Source organism: Rattus norvegicus, chromosome 13 (assembly GCF_036323735.1).
Source record: "Rattus norvegicus strain BN/NHsdMcwi chromosome 13, GRCr8, whole genome shotgun sequence".
Taxonomy (NCBI): domain Eukaryota; kingdom Metazoa; phylum Chordata; class Mammalia; order Rodentia; family Muridae; genus Rattus; species Rattus norvegicus.
Window position 1 is genome coordinate 94,497,763 of NC_086031.1, and position 23,566 is coordinate 94,521,328.

Sequence of the window (23,566 nt, forward strand, 5' to 3'; positions counted from 1 at the left end):
GAGAGAGAGAGAGAGGAAGGAGGAGGAGGAGGGGGGGTAGAGGCCAGCCATGAACACGGGGAGAGGAGGGGAAGAGGGGAAGAGCAAGAGAGAGAGGAGGGGACAAGCAGCCCCTTTTATAGTGTCAGGTGTACCTGGCTGTTGCCAGGTAACTGTGGGGGGGTGGAGCTTAGACAGAACGCTAACACCTGGGGTTTTTGGTTTATTGGGTTTTGTTGTTTTGTTGTTGTTTGAGGTTTCTCGTTGTTTTCTTTTTTGTTTAGGCTTTTTTTTTTTTTTTTTGGTCTTGTCTTTTCCACTTGTGTGCTGGGTCCTTCTGCTCACGTGCCTGAAGTAAGGACTTCAGGTTTTTTTTATCTACTCTAGGATCTTTCCTTTTTCTCCCATGACTCATCCACGTTACTTCCCTCACAGATGTCTGTTTTCCCAATCTTAACACTCAGTCTTATGCCAGGAATCACGGGTCCCTCAGGGACCAACCACGGATCACCTTCTCCCCCAACCCCGCCCCCTCTCCCGCGTCAGCTTGTTTACATGGTGGGGCGGGGCACCCGTCTATTTCCACTTTCGGCTCTGAATGTGGCCTCTATCCCGGGCATCCCCCTCACTAGCCCTTTCATAAACATCTCAAGCTGCTAAGATCAAAACATTGACCAACCTTCTCCTTAAACTTCTCACCCTAGAGCTGCTCTGTGGAAGAGAAACATTTCCGTAGTTGACAATTGTAATGGGCTTTTCTGTTTCCTCCTCCAGCCTCAGAGCTTTCACCACAGGGGATTATCCCGGCATCCTTAGCTGCTCCCTGGTCTCCCAGGCACTGCTCTGTATCAGTCACCATCTTCCAACATGGTGTCCCCAGCGTGCCATCCCTGCTGGAGAACACACACACACACACACACACACACACACACACACACACACACACACAAAGAGCTCAATGCTCAACCCTTGCTTGGTACCCAGCAGCCCACGGTGTTACTTCTGGAACACACACACACACACACACACACACACACACACACACACACACACACACACACAGAGCTCAATGCTCAACCCTTGCTTGGTACCCAGCAGCCCACGGTGTTACTTCTGGAACACACACACACACACACACACACACACACACACACACACACAAAGAGCTCAATGCTCAACCCTTGCTTGGTACCCAGCAGCCCACGGTGTTACTTCTGGAACACAGGGGTGGGGCTAGCACACACACCTGGGTTTTCTATGCAGCCCCAGGAAGGCAACAGCTTCTGTGACCTCAGTCCTCACCCAGAGGCACTTCTGGGACTCAGCAACCGGTGCAGGCTGAGGCAGAGGGAAGGAGGCGGCTTTGCCTTTCACCACTGTAGGAACTGGAAGCAACTTTGAACCCAGGTGGTCCTCTGGCCCCTTGGCTTGCTGGCTTCTACTAAGGACAGACATCTGTCAAAGCAATCACTCAGCTTTTTAGCAACTTCCTTGCAGTGTTTCTGACACCACATACAACCTTCGAAGGCCAAGGAACTGTGGGGTTCCAACGCGCTGCTACGGAACTTTCTAGTTAAAAGAACTGCATGCAGAGAAGAGAGGCAGGGCAGTGAAGCGGCCCTCTTTCATGATGGGTTGAGCCCCGCCCCCGCCCTTCTCCCCGCCCCCCCAGTACACAGTGGCGAGAACAAAAGGACCAAACACCAGCATTCCAGCAGGGACATCTATGTATTGGTATTGTCATTAAGCCACTTCCCAGCAGTCCACTGCAGAAATAAGAACAGGACTCAGCTTCTAAGATACTAAAGGTAACAGACATCACAAACAAAGCACTGGGGGCATTCATGACGACAAACTGGCTTTTGTCCTCTGGTCAGGGTGTTGGTGCTTAGCGTCCTTCCTGACCGTGCCTCCTGGTCCCCACTGACGCACATGTTCCTCCTGCTCAGCCCTGAAGGATTGATTACAGACCTGGATGGGGCCTGCGTCCTCTCCAACCTGATCCACACACGTGACCTCATCCCTGAAGATAGGCTTGTTGGCCCAGCATCCCACCTGCGGGTGCCACAGATGCTCTGACGGGCAAGCCTCAGTCTGGTGACAAGACAGCTAGCACAGAAGGGCGGCTTCTGCTTCCTCGTCACGAAGTAAACACAACACTTTTTTATTCTTTTTTTTTCTTTTGTAAGGAAAGAAAGGTTTTTTTAAAAAAAAATATATGGCACTAGAGTGTAAAACTATACACCTGCATTCGGCGAAGCGTCCTACAGCTCTCAGAGCCGCAGCTCTTCTGTCAGATGTAGAGCTGGTGGGAGGCCAACGTGTCCATGAAAGGACGCACCAGGTTGTCTGTGGAGAAGTAAAAGATGAGCCCGAAGGTGATGGAGATGGGGAGGGCGGGCAGGGCCTTCTTGAACACGGCGAGCAGCAGGAGGGTGAGACACAAGCCCTGCAGAACATCATGGTGAGGAAACTCAGTGACCCGATCTTGTGGGTGGTATGATCCTAAGACTAGCCAGCACTGCCACAGACAGACATCGTCTCTTACAGATATGCAACAGCCCTCAGGATGCACGGGGCAGGATTCTCTCCCACACACCCCTTAGTCAGGACACCTGTATGCTGGCTACGGGCGGACAGAGCCCTGGATAGGTCATGGAGCTTCCCCATCTAGGGACAGTGGTCAAATAGATGGTAGGAGCCTCTCTCCAGGGACAGGAGGTTTTTTGTTTTGTTTTGTTTTTGCATTTACAAGAGACACGGATGAGCTAAAATGAGATCCTCTGAGGGTCTCGGCAGTGGTCACCAAGGAAACCACAGATGTTGGATAATCCATCCATCCCTTAGGAAGTAAGGATGGTGGTGGCCATTCCTACCTCCACCCTTGGTGTCCAAGGTGAGGATAAATCACCAAAGTGCCTGTCCTGCCCTTGAGACAACAGGTCCCAAGCCAGACATGGAAGGGGAGGAACCCCATGTCTGTTATCCCATCCCTGACACACACGTGGGCAGAAACATGCTCTCTGAACACTGGAGAAAGCACTAGGCTCCCACTCAAGGGCAGCACAAGGTGCTATAGCCTTCTCAGGGACTCCTCTAACATCTGAAAAGGAAGCATCCTCTAAGATAACATTGCAGAGTGTGCCCCTGTCCCCAGTTTGAGTGCCAGCCATCAGGGCTTCAGGACTACAGTACTGCTGGGATTTGGAGCACCCAGGAGTCAGCATTCCCTGGGGTCCTGGTGGCACAGAGAATATGCATCGATGGAAGAGGAGAGACCCTTCCACCCCTCCCTGCTCCTGTGGGTCAAGGCCTTAGGCTATTCCATTGCCCATAAGTCTCAGACAATCCACAGTCTGAGGAACCACGGGGCAAGGCCCTAAGGCTTTGCCCAGGTCCTAGCCTAAGATATATGTGGTCAGTGAGATCCAAGCCTCCCGCGTCCCATCCTGGGTGCTCTCTCTCAGGAGGGAGCATACCTTGGTGACCATACTCTGGGCTGGACACCCCTCCCTTCACTGCCTTTGTCCTGAGAGGGAAGGCAGCAACTATAAATGCCCCATGAGTGCCCCAGAAGAGGTGCTACCCTCTGCCACTCAACCCACTCACAATGAGGATGGCGATAAAGCAGGCCAGCGTCGTGCTCCAGTCTCCGTTGCCTGTGGCTGCTGCCTTGCCCACCAGAACGCTGTAGAAGATGAAGTCTCCCAGACCAAGCTTTACACCCCCTGTGGGGAGAAAAGAACGTGGCCTCTGTCTAATCCAACTGATAGGAAACCTCAGCAGGAAGCAGGCAAAAGGAATTGAAGGGTCAGGACATCAGCCAAGTGACCAAGCCTGAGGGTCGGGATGAAAGCATCCCTCGGTAGCAGTATTCAGTACTGCAGACTGGGGACAAGAGGGACCAAGGACTGAGTGACTGGCAGCCAAGCCTGGTACTTCAGTGAGCCACTTGGTTGGGAGAGAAAGGGACAGTTGCTGACCACTGGGGCTGCAGGCTACTGTGCGGGTTAGCATGAGAGCTGACTAGAGGTATTCTTTTTTTTTTTTTTTTTTTTTTTGGTTCTTTTTTTTCGGAGCTGGGGACCAAACCCAGGGCCTTGCGCTTCCTAGGTAAGCGCTCTACCACTGAGCTAAATCCCCAGCCCCGACTAGAGGTATTCTTAAATAAGCTTCATGCTGCCACCCTCCAGAGCACATGTAACCCAGCAACAGAAGACGTGTGGAGGCCCCGCCCTGCCGCCTCGTGGACTTGGGCACCTTACTTTCCTCCTCCTCCTCCGGCTCTTCCCCTGGGTAGCCAGGCTGGGGAGCTTCGAAGGCTTCAGGGTATGAGGGTTCCCCAAAACTGTCATAGGAGTCTTCTTCTGAGCGTCCAGGAACAAAGGACCACCACGAAGAGTGGCAGGGAGAGACAAAGGCTGGTCAGAAGGTACAAAGACCCAGAAGATTCACCAGTCCCTTCCCACATCAAGGCTCCCCAGCACACCACCCGCCAACAACATCTGGCAAAACTGAGGGAGAAACTGAGGCACAGGATGTACAATCCAACCCTCACTCACTCCCTGAGACAGGTGTCAGAGTCTGGCCATGGGGCAGTGTGACTCCGCCATTCTGAACCTTAATACACAGAGGGACCAGTCAAGCAGGGTGCAGACAAGGCGCTCCCAAAGTGTGGCTGTGACCCCTATACTCACCCATCTCTGGATCGTAAGGGAGCTGCAGTGCTCCCTGAGAGGAGGGGTCCAGCTTCGCCATGCCTACCGTCCACACCATGGCAGCTACAGAAAGAGCAAAGGGACACGTGCCTCAGGCGGAACTCTGAGTAGCTGCCCCTGACCTGGCGGAAGTGGAGCCAGGCTGTGTCCCCAGAAAGCCTGCACAGCCCCTCTATCCTGCAGGGCTGTGTTCACGTTGGCTGGGAGGTCGGAACTGGCTGGGTGGGGACTGACATTTCACCTTTGCCTTTTTTACAATGCTTTTAAGCAACACTGGCAATAATAATGATTAGTGAACAACTTGGTGAACTCTGTCTTTAAAAAAAAAAATTGTCCTTTTTTTTAGGTTTCAGTTTATCATGAAAAGGGAGGCGTGGAAATTGTTAACAAGATGAAATAGGTCAGGATGTCAGTGGAATAGGCAGCTTCTTGGGGCGCCATTTCAACAGTGATTTCAGTCCGCATACTGTCCAGGAATGTCACCGTCTCTAAGTAAGAAATAATCTTTGTTGTCTAGAACTACTTTGGTGCCTCCATGTTCCGGGAGACAAACTGGTCTCCGAATTTCACACTGACTGGTTGAACTCCTCCTCCCCTTCCTTTAGGGCCCGATCCCACAGCTACTACTGTTGCTTGCAAAACTCTCTCAGGAGATTTTTCTGAACTTGGTATGGCTGCCTTGGTTACAGTTCCAGCTGTCCTCCTTCAGTCGAGACTGTCAAAATGCAGAAGAAAACTAAAAGCCTATCTGTCGTGATTCACGCCACTGTAGCTAGACCTGTAACCGTGAGGGGCTGGAGAGAGGGCTCAGTGGTTAAAAACAGTCGGAGAGAGTCTGGATTCACTTCCCAGCACCCACATGGCAGCTCACAAGTGTCTGTAACTTCAATTCCACGGAATCTAATGCCCCCTTGTGGCCTCCATGGGTACTGCATGTGTGTGACACACAGCTGACTAAACCAAACACTCAGACACATAAAGGCAAATCTTTTTTTTTTTTTTTTTTTTTTTTTTTTTTTGGTTCTTTTTTTCGGAGCTGGGGACCGAACCCAGGGCCTTGCGCTTCCTATGTAAGCGCTCTACCACTGAGCTAAATCCCCAGCCCCAAGGCAAATCTTTTTAAAAGCAATTTTTTAAAAAAAATTCAGTCCCTCGACTGAAGAGCTGGTTCAGTGGTTGAGAGCACTTGCTGCTCAAACACGAGAAGCGGATCACACTCCAGCTCCCTTTATAAAGCTAGTGGCACTGATTCTAGCTCTGATATCTTCCTTCTGGCCTCTGTGTACACGAGGTGTATGTGTGTTCATACAGACACGTATGCACACCCAACATAAACATTTTTAAATGCCATGCCTGCTGTTCAGCAGCACCCTGTGTATTCAGATCTATGAACAAATCCCAGCTTACAAGACTGAAACTCACGCTCACTAAACAGTCCCTCCCTACCTCAGCCACGGTATCAAGCACCCACTCTATTTTATGCCTGTGACTTTCCCTCCTCTTGATGCCTCCTTAATCGCACCATGTCTGTCCTTTTGTAGACAGCTCGATTCACTTGTCCCAGGGTCCTCAAGGTTCATCCATATCACGTGGGTCAGAATTTTCCTCTTTTGTAAGGGAAAAATATTCCATTGTACAGAATTACCACATTTTGGTCATCTGCTGACACTTGTAGCTTTGAACTCCTATGAATGAAACTAACACAGACACGATGTGCAAATGCTTGTTTTGTGTCCTGCCTGCTTTGATCCTCTAGGGTACATGAGCACAATGGAACCTGCTGGGTCACATGGAACTCACTGAACTGTTTCTCTCTCCAATTAGACTCTCTTCAGTGTTTATTACTCCGTGTTTCCAGTTCCCCAGGGAGATTTCCACACCACACAATCTGAAGCCCAAGCTTAATACCTCCTCGCCACCGCCACCCTGGCCCCCCAGTGCAGCCACCCAGTGTGGCAATGGGTCTCCCCTGTTGCTCAGATATAAAGTACTGCTATTAACCTTGGCTCTTACAACCCCACAAGTCTTGCTTGCAAAATGCCCCAGAATTCACTTCACCTCACAGTCTCCACTGGTTCCCTCCTTCACGGGTGGTTTCTCAGCCTCTGAACTGGCTCTGGATTGTGCTACTGTCCCAAATCTTTCAGGGGCTTACCTTTCCTTCAGGAAGATGGGCCAATGTGTCATAGTGGGCTCTGCAGGGCTCACACTGTCCAGATCTTCTCCTCTCCATCTTTCCTCCTGTCTGCTCTAGCCACACGGACTCTGGGTGCCCCCTGAGCACACACAGCCCCACCCAAGCCTACCTCAGGGTCTTTGTACCTGCTGCATCCTGCCCCCTTACCTCAAGTGCTGGCCTCCAGATTTCTACCTAGTGCTAACTACTACATAAAGTCAGGTTTCTGGTCCAGTGTGAACTCTGAATGAGAGCTGCCTGGCCATCTTTTACAAAACAGCCTCCCCTGTGGCCCTGAAGTCCTTGGCCTCTCTCCCTCCCAGAGTCTTCAATAGAGTACCTCTACCTTCTATAATGAACCTGCCTTCCTTAGTTTACCTTCACCCAAGAATAAATTCTCCATGGATGCAAACTTCCTTTGCACATAAGGAAACGCCTGGCCTCAGGCACTCAGACTGACCAGAATCATCTGTCTCTCATCCTTAGAACATCTCTGGGATGTGCTTTCAAGCCAAGAGGCACACTGCTGGCAATTCTCCATTCTAAGCTCACTTCCTCATTTCCTGGGATTGCCCAGCTCTGAAGATGGCTTCCTGGATACCTGAGGCACCAGAACCCCAGAATCACAGCGGCCACTGCTACTACAGGGAGTGAACTCCATTGGTGAACTCACATAACTTTGCCTCCTGAGAGACCTCTATGTCACACACAGGGCCTACCAGAAAGTAGGGACATCTGTTAAAATACATGTGCCAGGGGTTGGGGATTTAGCTCAGTGGTAGAGTGCTTGCCTAGGAAGTGCAAGTCCCTGGGTTCGATCCCCAGCTCCGAAAAAAAGAACCAAAAAAAAAAAAAAAAAAAAAAAAACCATGTGCCAACCCACATCCCTCTGACACGACCCCGAGGCCAGAGGCAATCCCTGTGCCTTCTCTTTAGAGAAGACTAACTTCCACTACCAAGCCACTGTCCATGAACCCTAGAGAGAAGTGGGGCCCCTGTCCTCCAAAGCCTGCAGGGCTGAATGGCAGCTACAAGCCTCCAAAGTCCAGGGGATGTGGCCTTTACCCAGTGCAGGGTGCCAGATGGCAGTCAGAATATGGCCAAAGGGCTGTCTATCCCCTTCTAGTTTCCCGCCTTCTGATTTCCCAACCTTCTTCCTGAGTGAGATCCAGCCCACTGTGGTCTCCAGGAGCAGGGAGCCCTCCTGCAGGTGGCGACCCTCATCATTATGATTTGGCCCTCGTCTTCGTCTTCGGTTGAGACAGAATCTAGAACCTGTCAAATCTCAAAACCATGGCCAGCTACCATGCCTCCACGAAAGGCCCCCTGCTGACCCCCACTGTCTGGCAGAGGCATGGGGCCACTCACATGAGTATATGAGGGCAGGAAATATGGGCTCGTTTCTTTCCTGGGCAGTTTCCACCAGCATCCTCAGTGGCCCTTTGGGGCACAGCACAGCCACGAGATCTGGGAAAACAGAGACATTCTTGTTATTTCCAAGCAGTGCAGAGAGGCACCACCCCCCCACCCTTCCCACCCCTCCCCCCCGCCCCCCACCACCTCCCCCACTCCCGCTCCACCATCACCCGGAACCTAAGTGAGCTCCGGGTCACCTTGCTGCTGGACTAGGGTCTCAAGCCCACCAGTCCAGTTTGCACTGGCTGGAGCCGAAGCCGGTAGCTGCGGAGTTGGGAGAGCGAGGTGCTGAGACCCAGAAGACAGGCTTGGGAGTCTTACTTCCTGAAGTCTCAGATTTCTCATCCTTAAAATGGGAGTTGCAGCCCTGGCCAAGGCACTGATGCTACTTCAACAGCAGCCAGCAGTGAAGGAGGCAACAGACTGCTCCACAACGCACTCAGGCCAGGCCTGAGGACTCAGTGGCTCAGTGTGCAGACCGCGCTTGATTAGCGTGTGTGCAGTTGTGGGGCAGTGGGAGTGGTCACTTGGGGTCTGTGCTTCGAGTGTCACAGAGGGAGACCCTGTGGGAAGGCCTTCTTCCTTAGGACAGGAGGGGAAAGCCGTCCTGCCTGCCGTCCTACTTGTTATAATTTGAATGTGATGGCTTGGATATGTTTGGCCCAGGGAGTGGCACCATTAGGAGGTGTGGCCTTGTTGAAGAAGGTGTGTCACTGTGGATGTGGGCTTTAAGACCCTCATCCTTGCTGCCTGGAAGCCTTCTCCTAGCAGCCTTCAGATGAAGATGTAGAACTCTCAGCTCCTCCTGCACCACGCCTGCCTGGACACTGCCATGTTCCCACCTTGTGATAATGGACTGAACCTCTGTACCTGTAAGTCAGCCCCAATTAAATGTTGTCCTTATAAGAGTTGCTTTGGTCATGGTACCTGTTCACAGCAATAAAACCCTAACTAAGACACTCATGTTTTGAATGCTTAATCCCTAGCTGGTGACACTATTTTAGGGGGCTTTGGGATCATTAGGAGGTAGGGGCTAGCTAAGGGATGCAGATCACTAGGGGCGGCCTTTTGAAAGTTAGCCCTGTCCCTAGCTCTGGTAAACTTCCTGCTTCCTGGTCCATTGCAAGATGCCTGTCACTTGCTCTTACTGAGCCATCCCCCTGCCTTCTCTCCTATGATGGACTGACACCCTCAAACACTGGGAGCCCAAATAAATCTTTCTTCTCTTACATTGCTTCTGTCCATTGCTTTGGTCACGGCCACTCAAGAATACTTGCGACACCATTCCATCAATGAGCCAGATCCACCCCAGTTCCCACCAGGCCCAAGCCACCTACCGTACACAGAGATGGCGCCCAAGATGACCCAAGCGGACCACTCCGGCAGGTACTTGATGAACACCAGGGCCATGAGTGCGCTGATCACAATGAGGTAAGCCTGCTGGAGCACCAGGGGACCCTTCCAGTGGATGCACACCATGCCCACTGCCCCGAAGTTCCAGACAGCCAGGAACAGTGTGGGGTAGTCCATGGCCACATTGTAGGTCTTGAACACTTCCCTGTGGGCCCAAAGTGGAACAGGGTATAGGACACTTGGGGGTCGGGGGGTGCCACACCCTAAGTTGTTTGACACCCCCTAATCCTCACCCATTAATCCCCAATCTAGGTTTAATTTACAACATTCCCGTCTTCCAAGTCCATAAACCCCACGACCCAGTATTGTCTGGACCATGGCAGGGAGTGGGTCACATGACCGTGTGTTGGACCCACTTGGAAAGCTCTGTGCAAAGATGGGGTCCTTTAAAAAGTGTTTCTCTTTGAGCCTTTAGGCTGATGTCCAAAATCAAAGGGCAAAGGGGCAGCTAAATTAGGAAGTATCCCGGCTTATCCACACACACCCTCCCCAAGGAGAACGCAACCTGGAGGGGTTTCCACCTGCTCAGTGTTCTGAGAAGGCTCCACCATCTCAACTCCCTTGGCTTATTTTAAACCAGGGGTCGGGAAAAAGCCTGTGACCGAGTGCAGAGCCTACTCCACTCTCGAAGCCTGGAGGCCAGAGCCTCCAGTGGACTCTTGAGGAAACTTCCCCTGTCCTTCTCAGTCACAGGAGCTCGGTGGCCAGCACTCACCCGAGGTAGATGTAGGTGAACAAGAAGAGGAGCATCAGGGAGGACATGATCAGCCAGCCATGGATGAACTGGACAACAGAAACAGGAGGGCCACTGTAACCCCAGCAGGATGAAGACACTCAACCACATACATCCGTCCATCTGTCCCTCCCTTTGACCACCAAAGGACTGAAATGATGCGGTGCTGCACACCTTTGATCCCAGCACTTGGATCTCTGAGTTCGAGGCCAGCCTGGCTGGCAGAGTGAGCTCCAGGACAAGCAGGGCCACCCAGAGAAATTCCATCTCGGAAAACCAAATGATGGATCCTGAGGAATTAGAATTTCCCTAGGAATTTCACACTTCCAAAAGGAAAACACAAAGCCTGGTACCAGGCAGAGGAACTGGTCTCCAGAGAAGGAATTTCATAACCGTCTGACAGCGTGTTGGGGTAAAAGGGAAGCCCAGGCAAGGGAGGGCAGCACCATGCCTTGGCCAGGACCGCTGAGTTACAACTCTTACCTTCTATTTAATCCCTACCCTCGTGTTAGGAGCTGGGAGCAGGGGTGTCATAGATTTGGGGGGAAGTCATTGGATCTCTTTGTCCCACTTTCCAATGTGACCACATTGAATAAATCTCTCTTTTTTCGCGATTTTACTATTAATTTGAGTTTTTTTTTAATTGGCTTATGGATGACAAGAGGCCAAACCTGGCTTGTTAGGGCTGCCAGAAGCACGGGTCCTACTGCTAAGTCTGTATGGCAAGCACACAGTATCTGCATAGACTGGAGCCTAGACATCCTTCTCAGTTAGACAGGGAAGGCAGCCCCTCAGAGAGTTCTCCCTCCTCACCTCCAAGTGTCTGGAGGAGGCGAGAGTCCTGCCTGACCCACAGCCTGTGGAAGCCCACTTCTACACTTTTACTGTGTGAACAGGCTGGCAGTCTGGACGTACAGACTCTGCCCTACCTCTGAAGGGAGCTGGCACAGCTGCCATAGGAAGACACCCCAGAGACAGACAGAAGTTAGGTAGGACAGAAGTCAGGGAGCTCACTGGCTGCCGTTAGACGAGTGTCCACGGCGAGCCTCCTGAGGGGCTCGACAGAAAGGAAATCCCGTTCCACTAAGGCACTCCAAGCAGGTCCTCAGGAGAGCTGTCTCTCCTTCCCCAGCTGAGCATGGAGGTCAAGGACAAGACTCAAGCATCAAGAGTAAGACGGGGGCTGGGGATTTAGCTTAGTGGTAGAGCGCTTACCTAGGAAGCGCAAGGCCCTGGGTTCAGTCCCCAGCTCCGGAAAAAAAAGAACCAAAAAAAAAAAAAAAAAAAAAAAAAAAAAAGAGTAAGACGGCACCACTTCCTCCCAGCCCCCACTTCACTTCTAAGGACTTTCCTAGGTCACCAGCTCAGCCCACTGGGTCTCCAGCAGAATCTACCAGGAGGAAGGGCCACAGCTGGGCTGGACACCTTAGAAGGAAGGGAAGGAGTGGCCTCTAGAACCTCCTCGCCCTCTTTATCCCAACTATGACTTCTTTGTCCCAACAAGGTCATCTCGGAACTCCCCAGGGAGCCTAACTGAATGGATGGTCAAGCTACTTCTGTGGGACTGGCCACAGAAGAGTCACTCCCCATGTTGTTCTCTGTAAGTACAAGCAAGTGTCTCCCCCGGCACCCTTCCCTTCCTCTCTCTGAAGTACACATGGGAGCCTTGACTCGTTTGCACAAACAGACTCTACTGATGAGTTAAGCTTCAGTTCAGGAGCATTTCCTGTTACTCCTTTTCAGGGTTCAACCCCATTGGAGCCAGCTGAGCCAATGGCTAACTTCCTCCCCAAACCATAGCCTCCTCTTCTTCTCTTGCTCTATGACCACGCTTGGCCTGTGGCAGCAGCTCTGAACAGGTCACGCCTAGCTCCACGTCCTAGCGGTCTTCAATGTTTCAAAGCCTGCCACCTAAAACCAGTGTCTAAAAGTTGATGGCAGGGTTAGGTCTAGTAATACAGGTCTGTTTAGCTAGTGAAGCTGAGGCAGGAGGGTTGCCTGCCTAACTTAGCAAGGCCTCTAATTACAGAAAGTTATAGAGAGTGGGCTGGAGAGATGGCACAGAGTGTTAAGGGTGCTCACTGCCAAGCCTGACCTGAGTTTGATCCCTGGAACCCACATGATAAAAGAGAGCTGACTCTTGACCAGGGCAGCCACACGCCCCCCCCCCCCTTCCAATCCAGGGTACGGCTCAGCGGTGCAGCATTTGACGAGCTCTAACAAGGTCAGACCTTCTATCCCTATTTGGGGAGCTTGAGGTGCGGGAGGCACAACACCTTGGGGGACGATGTTGTCTATAACTAGGGTCACATGGATGTGACTCTTTCAGTGCTCCATGGGACGACTCAAGATCTAGAGGAGAATCCAACCCACAGGCTTCTCAGGGCCAGAAGACCGTGACACGGCACGCGAGCTCGCATCTAACGGGAGAGGGAAGGTTAAGGCTTGGGAGAAAGTCTTGGGGGGTGAGGGAGTCTAGAACTTCAGAAGAAGCAGGATGAACTTCAGAGCAGGAAAGTGTGTCAGAGACACCGCGACGAGGGACACAGAAGGCAGTGGGGGCGGGGCATATGGGTTAGAAGTCAGCATTAGGTCATCGACCCCGCAGAGCCAGGGAGCGGACGGTCAGGGCGAAGGTGGAGGGGTGGAGGGTCACAGGCCTCACCTTGTAACAGCGATATTTGTAGAGTACCACTAGGAAGATAGTCATGACCACAATGACGCTGATCATGATCAGAGTGTTCAGCACGGAGTTGAGGAGCCGCTGGCCCACAGAGGGTGTGTCCTCGGTGAAGGGCGTGTAGATGCTGAAGAAGTCACCAGAAGAGACTCAGTACCTGCTGCCCTGGGACACTCACAGCTCAGCAACACACACATGCACACACACACACACACACACACACATACACACACACACACACACTCTCTCTCTCTCTCTCACACACACACACACACACACACACACACTCTCTCTCACACACACACACACACACACACACACACACACACACACACACACACACCACACCCTACCGAGGCAGTGAGCCCCTCCAGGCTGACCATGGAGCTCCTAGAAACGCCACACTGCTCCATTAGAGCCCTTGCACTGGCTGGGCCCTGATGGGGCCATCACTATCTGTGTGAGTGGCTTCTGCCTCTTGGTCAGTGACTCGCAGTGCTCTGAACCATCATGGCAGAAATGACAGACTGCAGCACCTCATTGAGACCTCGCTCCTCCACTTGACTCCTACCTCCAGGCCCTCAGCTCTGGCTCCTACCGATGAGACTGGCTGCCTGCTTCTCCATGTGATGATTACTTCTGATTGTCAATGTGAGTGGATCTGGAATCAACTAAGCAGGCCTTAGGGTGGATCTGTGAGGGCATTTCTAGGAAGGAGTAACCCACCCTGGGTGCACAACTCCTTCCATTGTCAGCCTAGGTAGAAAGAAGTTAGAGGGAAGCAGTGCTCTTTGCCTGCCTGCCTTTGTCACTCCTTGCCAGTGAGCACATCTACTCTATGATTGAGAACCTCTTCAGCATACAGATAGCCATTGTCAGACTACCTAGCCTTTATTGTATAAGCCAATCTAATATATCCTTTCTCATAATACACATTCATTGGTCCCGTTCCTCCAGGGAACCCCAACAATACCCTCCATTGACGTTTTGCAGCCTAAGACTCCCGCACCCTCTTCTCCTACAACTGCAGGTACAGGTACTGGCCCAACTCTGGAAGTAATTCATAGGCACCTTGTTCTTCCTAGCTTGAATGCCAGGAGCTATACCTGCACATCCATCTCTTGTTTCTTGAGTCTCCCACAGGCTACAAGCTTCTTAGGGGTGGGAACTTTCCTGCCTCCACTTTCCTAAAAAGTAAAAAGGGATTCAAATGTGCTTGGCAGGGGCTGGGGATTTAGCTCAGTGGTAGAGCGCTTACCTAGGAAGCGCAAGGCCCTGGGTTCGGTCCCCAGCTCCGAAAAAAAGAACCAAAAAAAAAAAAAAATGTGCTTGGCAATGAGGAGTCCATGAGGGGAGAGAGGGGAGAGTGCTGGGGTTAGGGAATCTCACAGTTCTCTGTATTATATTTATTAAAGTAATAAAAGGGCCTAATGAGTCCTCATCATCTGCTAGAAATGTGCTAAGACGTCACTGGGTTCAACCCTGTCATCTCATACCTAAGGGAGCAGAGACCCAGACAGGACGGGACTCGCCTGAAGTCATAGACACAGTGGGCCAGGACCAGGTACACGGAGTTCAGGGCTACGGTACCAGAGCTGGCCTCTGGTCAGATCCCACTTAGCCTTTGGTGAGTACTGTGTGACACTTCATGTGTGTTAGCCGGCTCATTCTCCAGGTACCCCCCACAATTGAACCCATGAAACATAGAAATAGAGGCAGAAATGAAAACAGGTCAGACATACATCCAGACTGAAGGCAGCGAGTGTGGCCGGGTATAGGCCAGAGTCCCTGCCATTGCTCTGCAGAGCTATAGCACAGTAGAACAGACCCCAACCTCCCGATGCCAGCTGGGCCCCCAACTCACAGCTGCCCGTTCTTCTCCGTGTAGAAACGCACGGACTTGATGGTGGCCACCACCACAATCATGCACAGCGTGACAGGCACGAACAGCATGATCACGTGCTTCGCCCCATACTTGAGGGTCAGCTCCTCCTCCAGGCCCGATGGTCGCCCAGGAACCCCACTGCAGGCATAGTGGTCCGGGTCCTCCTCACAGTCGTCCTCGTTCTCCTGGCTCCTCTGTGGGAAAACACAGTGAGGGCCGCAGAGGCTCCTATGGTGAGCTGCTGACATCCTGCAGGGGCTTTTGGAGGTAGACCCAGGAAGGCAAATGTGGCTTTCTAGATGTGAGAGCAGTCTAGAGTGTGAGCTCTGATTAAGGTCTCGGGATATAAAAACAAGCTTAGGAGGACAGCGGTGGAGAAGGTTAGCGCTAGCCTGCATAGCCACAGAAGGGCACATCAAAGACCCTTGCTCTTCCCAAGGACAGGAAGGCTACTAACTGACATGGCCTTAGTGGTCCAGGAGGAGACAGGCTAGGGAAGAGATGGGGAAACAGATCAAACATTTTGCTTGACTAACTAGGAGACCCAGCACTTCTTTGAGCATCGAAACTCATGGCTGCTTCAGTACCAGCTTTCCACAAGGGGAGCTCCGACCTAGCTGCTCACTTGACACCAAGGAGAAAAGAAATCTAATAGATAAGACAAGAAACTCCTGGAAACAGGCTGTTAATGACCTTGAACTGTGAACCCACCGAGGCTGGGAGGCTATGCTGAAGAGGAGGAGAAAGGGCTCAGGCAGCAAGGTTGAGGAGAAATGCCTTCCGGGCATAGAAAGGCTTTTCGATGAATAGAATCAGGTCCACAAAAGCTCAGATGTGATATGCCTGACCAAGAGGGAGATGGCCAAGCTGACTAAGTGACTCTACCCATCTTCTGACCTGAGGCTGCGGCAGCACAAGTCACAGTGCAGCTATATCTATGGGTCACGGTGCAGCTATGTCTCCCAGTACTGAAGTCAGGCCAGACTCAGGCCAACCCAGCAGGTGGTTACCCATCTGGCTACCTACCTGAACCCTTCCCTGAGGGTAGCCCTTCCTCCTGTTATCTCAATGTTTCTGTGTCATTGGTGCGTCCCAGAATCACAGTACCTGGGAACAGCAGCCTGCATCTGAAAGGCAGGTGAGGGGTAGGAGGCAAGGGAGATATGCCCAGCCGGCCTGCGCTGCACACTGTGATCGTGTGGTCTAGACAAAGCCCTTACACATAGAAGACGCAGATACATTGTAGCCAGATGATAGCGCTCTGGCCAGACCACGGGAGTCAGCTTTCTCTCTCTCTCTCTCTCTCTCTCTCTCTCTCTCTCTCTCTCTCTCTCTCTCTCTCTGTCCATATACATGTGTGTGTGTGTGTGTGTGTGTATGTATGTATGTATGTATGTATGTATGTATGTATGTATGTATGTTTAACAAGATAATTCAACTTATGGACAAAATGGCCTAGAGGGCTCAGTCTGGGATGGATTAGCCCTGTTGCTCTGAGCTTGTGGTAACCATACTGCGGAAGAAAACATGGAGAGGTGCAAGCTGCTCACCTCACAGTCAGGATACAGACTAGGCTAGGAGGAAGGAGTCCAGTGACTTGCTGCTCTCCACAAGGTTCCATTCCTTAAAGAGTCTACGACTTCTCAATCATGACACACTAGGGACCAAACTTTCAGCACAAAGGTCTTGGGGAGACATCTCAGATCCAACTTCAGCAACCCGTAAGACACAGGAGGGGGCTTAGTGAAAAGACTTGAGTTCAGCTGCTAACATCCCTGTCAGTAAGCTCACAAGTGCTCATTACTCCAGCTCCAGGGGCTAGGACACCCCTTTCTGACCTCCATGGGTACCTCAGCTTATATGCATATACCTCCACAGAGGTTATATACATTAATAAACATAATTAAAAATAAAAAAGACAGGAACCCCATGGCCCTGTTTTAAGACCCACAATTGCTGGGGGACCTACCCACTGTGAGGGACCTACCCACTGGGCAGTGTTCTCTCCATCCTCTGGGCCTGGCCTGCTGTCCTGGCAGGAACGTGATGTAGGGCTCTCGGCTGACATCAAGGACGTCCGCTCATCGCACACCTCTTCCTCGCTATCAGAGGCCATGAATGTGAGCATGGTCTGGAAAAGAAGCACAGGGACCCTGTTCCTGAAAGGCAAAGGCAGTGTGGGTGCTGGTTGATGGCACGGTGGCTTGAACACCAGGCATAGGTCTTGCCTATAACAAGCTTCCTACGTACACGTCAAACAGCCGCTCAGAACAGGAGTCCTAGAAGCCAGCAAGAGGTCGAGGCAGCCTTGGTTGAGGCTGGCTTGAACGGAACTCCTATCATATGGAGCAAGACGTCCAGTTAGGAAAGTCAGGGTCACTCTGCACTGTCAGCATGTTTGTTCAATCAATACACATCTGTGCGAAATCTTCCGTGCTTGGCTCTGGAGTCATAGCCTTGAATAAGAAGCCCTCTTGTCCAGTAAGAACAAAAAGCATCATCCAATCTAACAAATGACATGTCACCAGAGGATGAAGGAACTTGAAGCTGGTGACTGTGAGGGGAAGGACAGTGGTCAAGAGGAAGTGTCCTGATGGGGGAGACACCCTGAGGCCTGTTCTTTGTGGAAAGCTTGTCCCCCGATTAGTCACTCTTAGAATTCATGTGATCTTCAAGTGATTAGGGTCCCTTCACCAAGGCAGGGCCTGTGGCTGCCACTCTGAAGACAGCCTTCCTGGCTCCGGCCTGGATAACTCTTATAAGGACTTCCCTCAGTCTGCCGTTACAGAGATGGTACAGTGCCTGCCTTTGTTTACCTCCCTGACTGGACCTACTATAAAGGCACCCTGTCCTCACAGAGCCCAGAGCCCCCAGATGCTGCTTCTTGGGGTCTACCAGACATTAGGAGTGGGAAAACAGCTGCAGAAGACGACAGGCACAAGGTGGTGAGGACCATGCACCCTCCAAGTTCAGAGGAAGTAATGTGGAGGGGCTCCTTAGAGCTCAGTATCTTGGGTCTTGAGGACTGAGAAGGGCAGGGAGTGGGCCAGAAAGGTGTATGAGCTGAGATGGACGGAGACAGAACGTTCTGAAAAGATGTAACTATTCACGTGCTATGAACAGGATGGATATCTAACACCATCTTGCCTCAGTATGATGGTGGGATCAGGGAAGGGCCTGAGTGTCTGACCAAGGGGAAAGGAGCTTAATTAGCCCAGGTATCTCCTAGGAGGAGAGAAGAGAAACGCCCTTTTATGGAGGTTACACACAGCATGGCAGGTCCTAGATGGTGGGTCTACTGCCCTAATACTTGGCCTTAGCTGCTAGTTCTCAGAAGTAGCTCTGTGCCCTGGAGCCTAGGCTTTGGAAGAAGAGTCCACACCTGAGAACACAGTTTCAGGGGACGCAGCTTCAAAGGACAACTTGCCATGAGAGATGGGGAAATCTTAGCCAGGCAGGAGTCTTCAAGACTGTAAGGCCCCCTGTTCTGTTCTGTCATATCTTAAACATATACCCACCGGACCTGAGGTCTCTTCACTACCCCTTCCAGCAACAGTGAATTCTCCTCTCACAGATATCTAGATCAGGGTTGTGCCTCGGTGGCACAGCCTGGCATGCCTGAGGCCTTGGCTGTCACCCACGGCCCCACATCAAGGCTGTCCTTAAGCCTGGGTATTCTGCTGCTGGTTTCTTTAACACCGCACTGGGTAGGCTATTACCTCAGCGACAACACCGTTCCAGAGTTTATTCTGGCTCTCAGCTCATCAGACAGGCGCCTCACGGTGGGAGGAGCTTGACGCAGCTGTCAGTCACATCTCACCTACGGTTAGGGGGGCAGAGGGTGAGGAACCGATGCTGCTGCTCAGGTCTGTCCTCCACACACACAGTCGAGGGGACAGCGCCACCCACAATGAGCTTGTCTTCACACCCCAGTTAGCAAAATCCAGACAATTCCCAGAGGCTCCTCTCCTAGGCCACTGTAGATTCTGCCAAGTCCACGTTAACTATCACAGCTGTAAATCGGAAGTGTGGCTCCCTAAGCACTCCTCTAGCCCAGTGTCCGGGACACGCATTTGGAGACGGCATCCCTACACATGCACCCTTGGCCTCCCTGGCTTGGGTCTGACTCAGGAAGACAAGGGAGCCCCTTACCCAGTGCGCCTCCCACTCTTGTGACCGTAGGGATGAAGGTGTAAACCGTGCAGCCCTTACTCCAGGACACAGGACCTGGTCAGACAGCAACTGGGAAGAGAGGGGTGAGAGCTTCTCAGACTAGCAAAGTCGCCTATGGAGAAAGAGGGCTGGAAGAACTGGGCATATGATGCAGGGGACGGAAGGGTGTATGGAGATAAAATGTCTGTACAGAACCCCAAAGCTATGCAAAGAGTTGGACCTTTTAGATCCGGAAATGCTACATCTAGGAATTTTATCTAAGAAAAAACATCCATACAAAAATATGTGCTGTAGTCATCTGTTATCATAGAAAGTAAAAACGACTGAAATTTCTGCCTCTCTTCTCCAGTACAGGAACTCAATCCCCCTCGCCCCGCTTATCTGCAATTCTGCTTCCTGTGGTTATAGTTATCAGTGGTCAAGAATGTGAAGTGGAAAATTCCAGAGTAATCAATCCGTACGTTTTAGATAGCTTCCCTACAGTGTACTGCTGTTATTGCTGGGTTGTTGCTATTAATCTTTTGCTGTGCCAAATTTATGAATTCAACTATCATAAATATGTATGTTCAGGAACTAAACCAAAACAGAACACAGTTCACACAGGATCTGGTATTCAGCACCACTTCGGGCTATCCAACTATCCGATGAGGACTACTGCAGGAGCACCAAAGTCTTACTTGGAAGAATACTTAGTAGGGCTGGGGATTTAGCTCAGTGGCAGCGCGCTTGCCTGGCAAGCACAAGGCCCTGGGTTCAGTCCTCAGCTCCAGGGTGGGTGGAGCGGGTGGGTGGAGCGAGCGAGCTAGCGAGCGAGAGGGCTGAGCCTGCGGGGAGGGAGGGGGATTAAGAATACTGAGTAACAGGGGTTGGGGATTTAGCTCAGTGGTAGAGTGTTTGCCTAGGAAGCGCAAGGCCCTGGGTTCGGTCCCCAGCTCCGGAAAGAAAAAAAAAAAGAATACTGAGTAACAATTAAGTGATGTTAAATTGAACAGAACGGCAATATTCTTAGAAACGTCTGAACTGCGCGTGCGCATGCGTGTGTATACACACACACACACACACACACACACACACACGGCTGGTAAAACTATTACAAAATATTAAAGGTCATTGCTTTCTGGGTAGATTATGGGTGATTCTTGGCCTCGTATTTTTCTGCATTTCTCGATTTTATTTATTTTCACACAGGGCTTCGTGTATCCCTGACTGACTTCTACCTCACTATCTGGCTAAGGATGGCTCTGAACTTCTGACCCTTCTGCCTCCACCTCTCAAGTGCTTGGATCACAGGCATGAACCACTACATCCAGTTCACGTTGCGCTAGGGGTACAACCCAGGGCCCGCATGCTAGGCAAGTTACATCTCCAGGTCCACACCCCACACTCCCCGTCTTTAATAACCAATATGCATGCTAGACAAGTGCTTTATGGAGTTACATCTCCAGCTTCCTCACCACCACCCTCGCTTTTAATAATCAATACGAATTGTATCTTCAACCTACTTTTGTTTTTTTTTGTTTTTGTTTTTGTTTTTTCTTTTGACATAAGGTTTCACTAAGTAAGCCTGGTTAGTCTGGAACTGGATGGGTAAACCAAGCTCACCTGGGATTCTGGCTTCTGCCTCCAGAGTGCTGGGATTAAAGGCCCATGCCACAGTACCTAACAAGCCACTGGTTTGTAAAAGGACACACTAGGCATCAACACACAGGGTTTCCTCTACCTGAAGAATCGCCTGCCTGACCGGGGCGGGGGCAGGGGGTGAAGGTGGGGGAGTGGTGGGGTGACAAATGAGAATACAGGAAGCCAGTGACTTGATCTCCAGATCCCTGGGGGTGGGGAGTGGGGGAACGGGTGCTTCTTCCACTCCCTTTAGACTCCCTACGGGCCGGTCTGCAATGCCTTGGTGTCTGCTCTTTAGCCTGAGAGCAGTAAAATCCTTAGAGGGGAAAATCACATGCGAATGAGCACAGAAAAACAACAGCGTGGATCCTCATCAGAGCGATGCCCACAGGTCCGGGGGAGCCTGACTCAGCACAGGCGGTGATGGGCACGGAGCCTGGCCATTGCTGACATTAGCCGAGCTGCACATCCCCGGGGTCCACAGGAAGCACAGAGGGGCTGACAGGGAAGTGTGGACGGAGTGCAGAGGACGACAGCCAGTTCAGGAAGCCCTGCCGCGCCGGCACTGTGGCTCTGGGATTAAGTACCTACCCTCTGCCTACTTTGATTGGCTGAACTAAGAAGTTCCCTGACCGGCTCCCGCAATTATCAAAGAAACCAGGTGACCCAATTTTCTCAAACCTGCTTTTCTACAGTGGAGAGAGGCAAAGGATTGCCCTAACGTTTAAAATCAGTGACCCTGGCAGGAAAGAGACTTTGGAACGCCACAGAATATTCTAGCACCCCTTGGAAAACAATATTCTAAAAGTGAACTGGCAACTCTGGGCCACAAACATGTCTGTCTATAGAGAGGTTAGGACTCCCTGATACTTTTCCAAAGGGCCAACAGAACAATGTCCTTATCTTTCAAAAGGTCACCTTCTGTGGTCACATGGCTACTTCCCAGAATTTCCACTACCCCTGGAAAGTCCCGGTGTTCCTCTACACTGGGGAAGGGCTTCCCTCAATCAGGCAACGCCCTGCGACATCTCACAGATTCCAGACCCTTACAGATTCTAACCCTTAGCGCCTGACCAAGTATTGGGCTGGTCTACCTGGCACTTGCTGAATGGTTCTACTGGATTTGGGGAGACCCCAGGCAGGGCTGGAGTTAGAGAGCCAGACCCCAGACCCCAGACCATCAGGTGGCTTATGGTCTGGATTAAACTCCATTACCTATTTCTCTCTTGAAGTACCTGGGTTGGGGCAACTTTTCTCATGTCATGAAGTAGCCTGGGAGATGGGTAGTTAAGGGGGAGAGATAGGGAGAGTGCCCCTAGCAAACCACCCCACCCTCAAGTAAAAACTAGAATTTTTTCCTTTGTTTTTAGACAGGTCTCTCTGGCTGTCCTGGAATTTGCTCTGTAGACCAGGCAGGTTGGCCTCGAACTCAAGAGATCTGCCTGCCTCTGTCTTTCAAGTGCTGGGATTAAAGGAGTGCACCACCACCGATGGGTGCAGAATATTTTTTTCTTTAAATGAGACACAGCAGCCAGTGGTCGCATAGATTAGTGCGACATGAACTACACTTCCTGGGTAGCTTCTAGCCATGCACGGTGCCAGGAGCTATTTCCTCCTCAAAGGTCAGAAGAATGGGCTACCTTGTAAGGTTGGGAAAACAGGTGTGAGGCCTCTAGTCACAGTGGCTATTCAATAAATCCCCATCTATTCCCCTCAATGGAGACAGGAGGGGACACTGAGAGGGGATTAACAAAGCCAACAGGTGCCCTTCTTTGGAAGCTAGGGAACTGCTAAGCCACCAGACTCAGGAACTGGTACAAAGGCCGGGCCCCAGGGAGATCCTGTTTCCATCCAGCCTCAGCCTGACAATGGGGACATTTTGTCAAAGGAACAGTCACGTCCATGGATGATGTCAAAGCTAGATTGAATACCTTAAGAGCCATTAGTTGGTTCCCCATTTCATAGTTCAGGAAACCTCAGTCCAGGGTTGCAGGATGGAGCGAGAGTCAGATAAGGACCAGTTTACAGGTCTCTAAACTGCCCACAGAACAATGTCATCTCCCATCCAGTCAGGCCTGCCAGGTTCCTGCAGAGGCCAGGTAACCATTCACCCCCATACCCACACCCCTGGCTCCTCGAGAATGTTCTCATGTTGGGCTGGGGATTTAGCTCAGTGGTAGAGCGCTTACCTAGGAAGCGCAAGGCCCTGGGTTCGGTCCCCAGCTCCGAAAAAAAAAAAAAAAAAGAGAATGTTCTCATGCATTTAGATGTTATGCACCTTTACTGTGGAGCAGGATGCATCTAGAAATGGCCCCGGCCCACTCCCAGATCGTGCCGGCTCAAACCCCTCAATAAAGCCTGTCTTACACCCTCCCATCTCCAGACCCACTCACTCCCTGAAGGTCTGTGAGGCTCAGGGGTGGACCCGCCAGCTCTTAGCAATGAGGGAAGAAGGTACTGATTTTCTGGTTCAGTTCAAAAGACAAGTGGAAAAGGGTTCTGTTATGGGGCTGGTAAAAAAAAAAATAAAGACATTTTCAATGACTTGTCACACCTACCAAATCTGGTTTTTCAAGACGTTTCAGGTAGCTTTCTGTTCCTAAAACATCTGAAATACACTTTCCATTTACAGTTTGCTTCATCCTCATAACCTGGTCCAGGGCCCACCAGCTTTGGGTCTGTGGCACAACAAAACTTCTCGACTCAGGCCCAGAAGGTGAGGGTGGTAACAGCTTCACATCTCTAGTGACCAGACCCGCTACCAACCCCCAGC

The 23,566-nt window shown here is 51.3% G+C and overlaps 1 protein-coding gene across 12 annotated transcripts in view; it reads right to left on the reverse strand.

Moving 5' to 3' along the window:
- Positions 1 to 1,688: 1,688 nt before the first annotated feature.
- The window catches only part of Psen2 (presenilin 2), a 28,969-nt gene continuing 7,091 nt past the window's right edge, over positions 1,689 to 23,566 (reverse strand). For 3 of the 12 annotated variants that reach the window (XM_006250405.5, XM_063272631.1, XM_008769877.4), the window contains 12 exons: positions 19,153 to 19,242; positions 18,720 to 18,820; positions 16,988 to 17,131; positions 14,980 to 15,194; positions 13,101 to 13,242; positions 10,418 to 10,485; positions 9,627 to 9,847; positions 8,242 to 8,340; positions 4,677 to 4,760; positions 4,245 to 4,346; positions 3,589 to 3,707; positions 1,689 to 2,428 (listed from right to left, as the gene is read on the reverse strand). In XM_006250405.5, the coding sequence (XP_006250467.1) occupies positions 2,273 to 2,428; positions 3,589 to 3,707; positions 4,245 to 4,346; positions 4,677 to 4,760; positions 8,242 to 8,340; positions 9,627 to 9,847; positions 10,418 to 10,485; positions 13,101 to 13,242; positions 14,980 to 15,194; positions 16,988 to 17,128 (1,347 nt within the window). In that variant the 5' untranslated portion in view covers positions 17,129 to 17,131; positions 18,720 to 18,820; positions 19,153 to 19,242 and the 3' untranslated portion in view covers positions 1,689 to 2,272. Of the gene's footprint in view, positions 2,429 to 3,588; positions 3,708 to 4,244; positions 4,347 to 4,676; positions 4,761 to 8,241; positions 8,341 to 9,626; positions 9,848 to 10,417; positions 10,486 to 13,100; positions 13,243 to 14,979; positions 15,195 to 16,987; positions 17,132 to 17,250; positions 17,730 to 18,719; positions 18,821 to 19,152; positions 19,243 to 23,566 lie in introns of those variants that run through there. The other 9 variants (XM_063272632.1, XM_006250408.4, XM_039091113.2 and 6 more) reach the window with 7 other exon arrangements.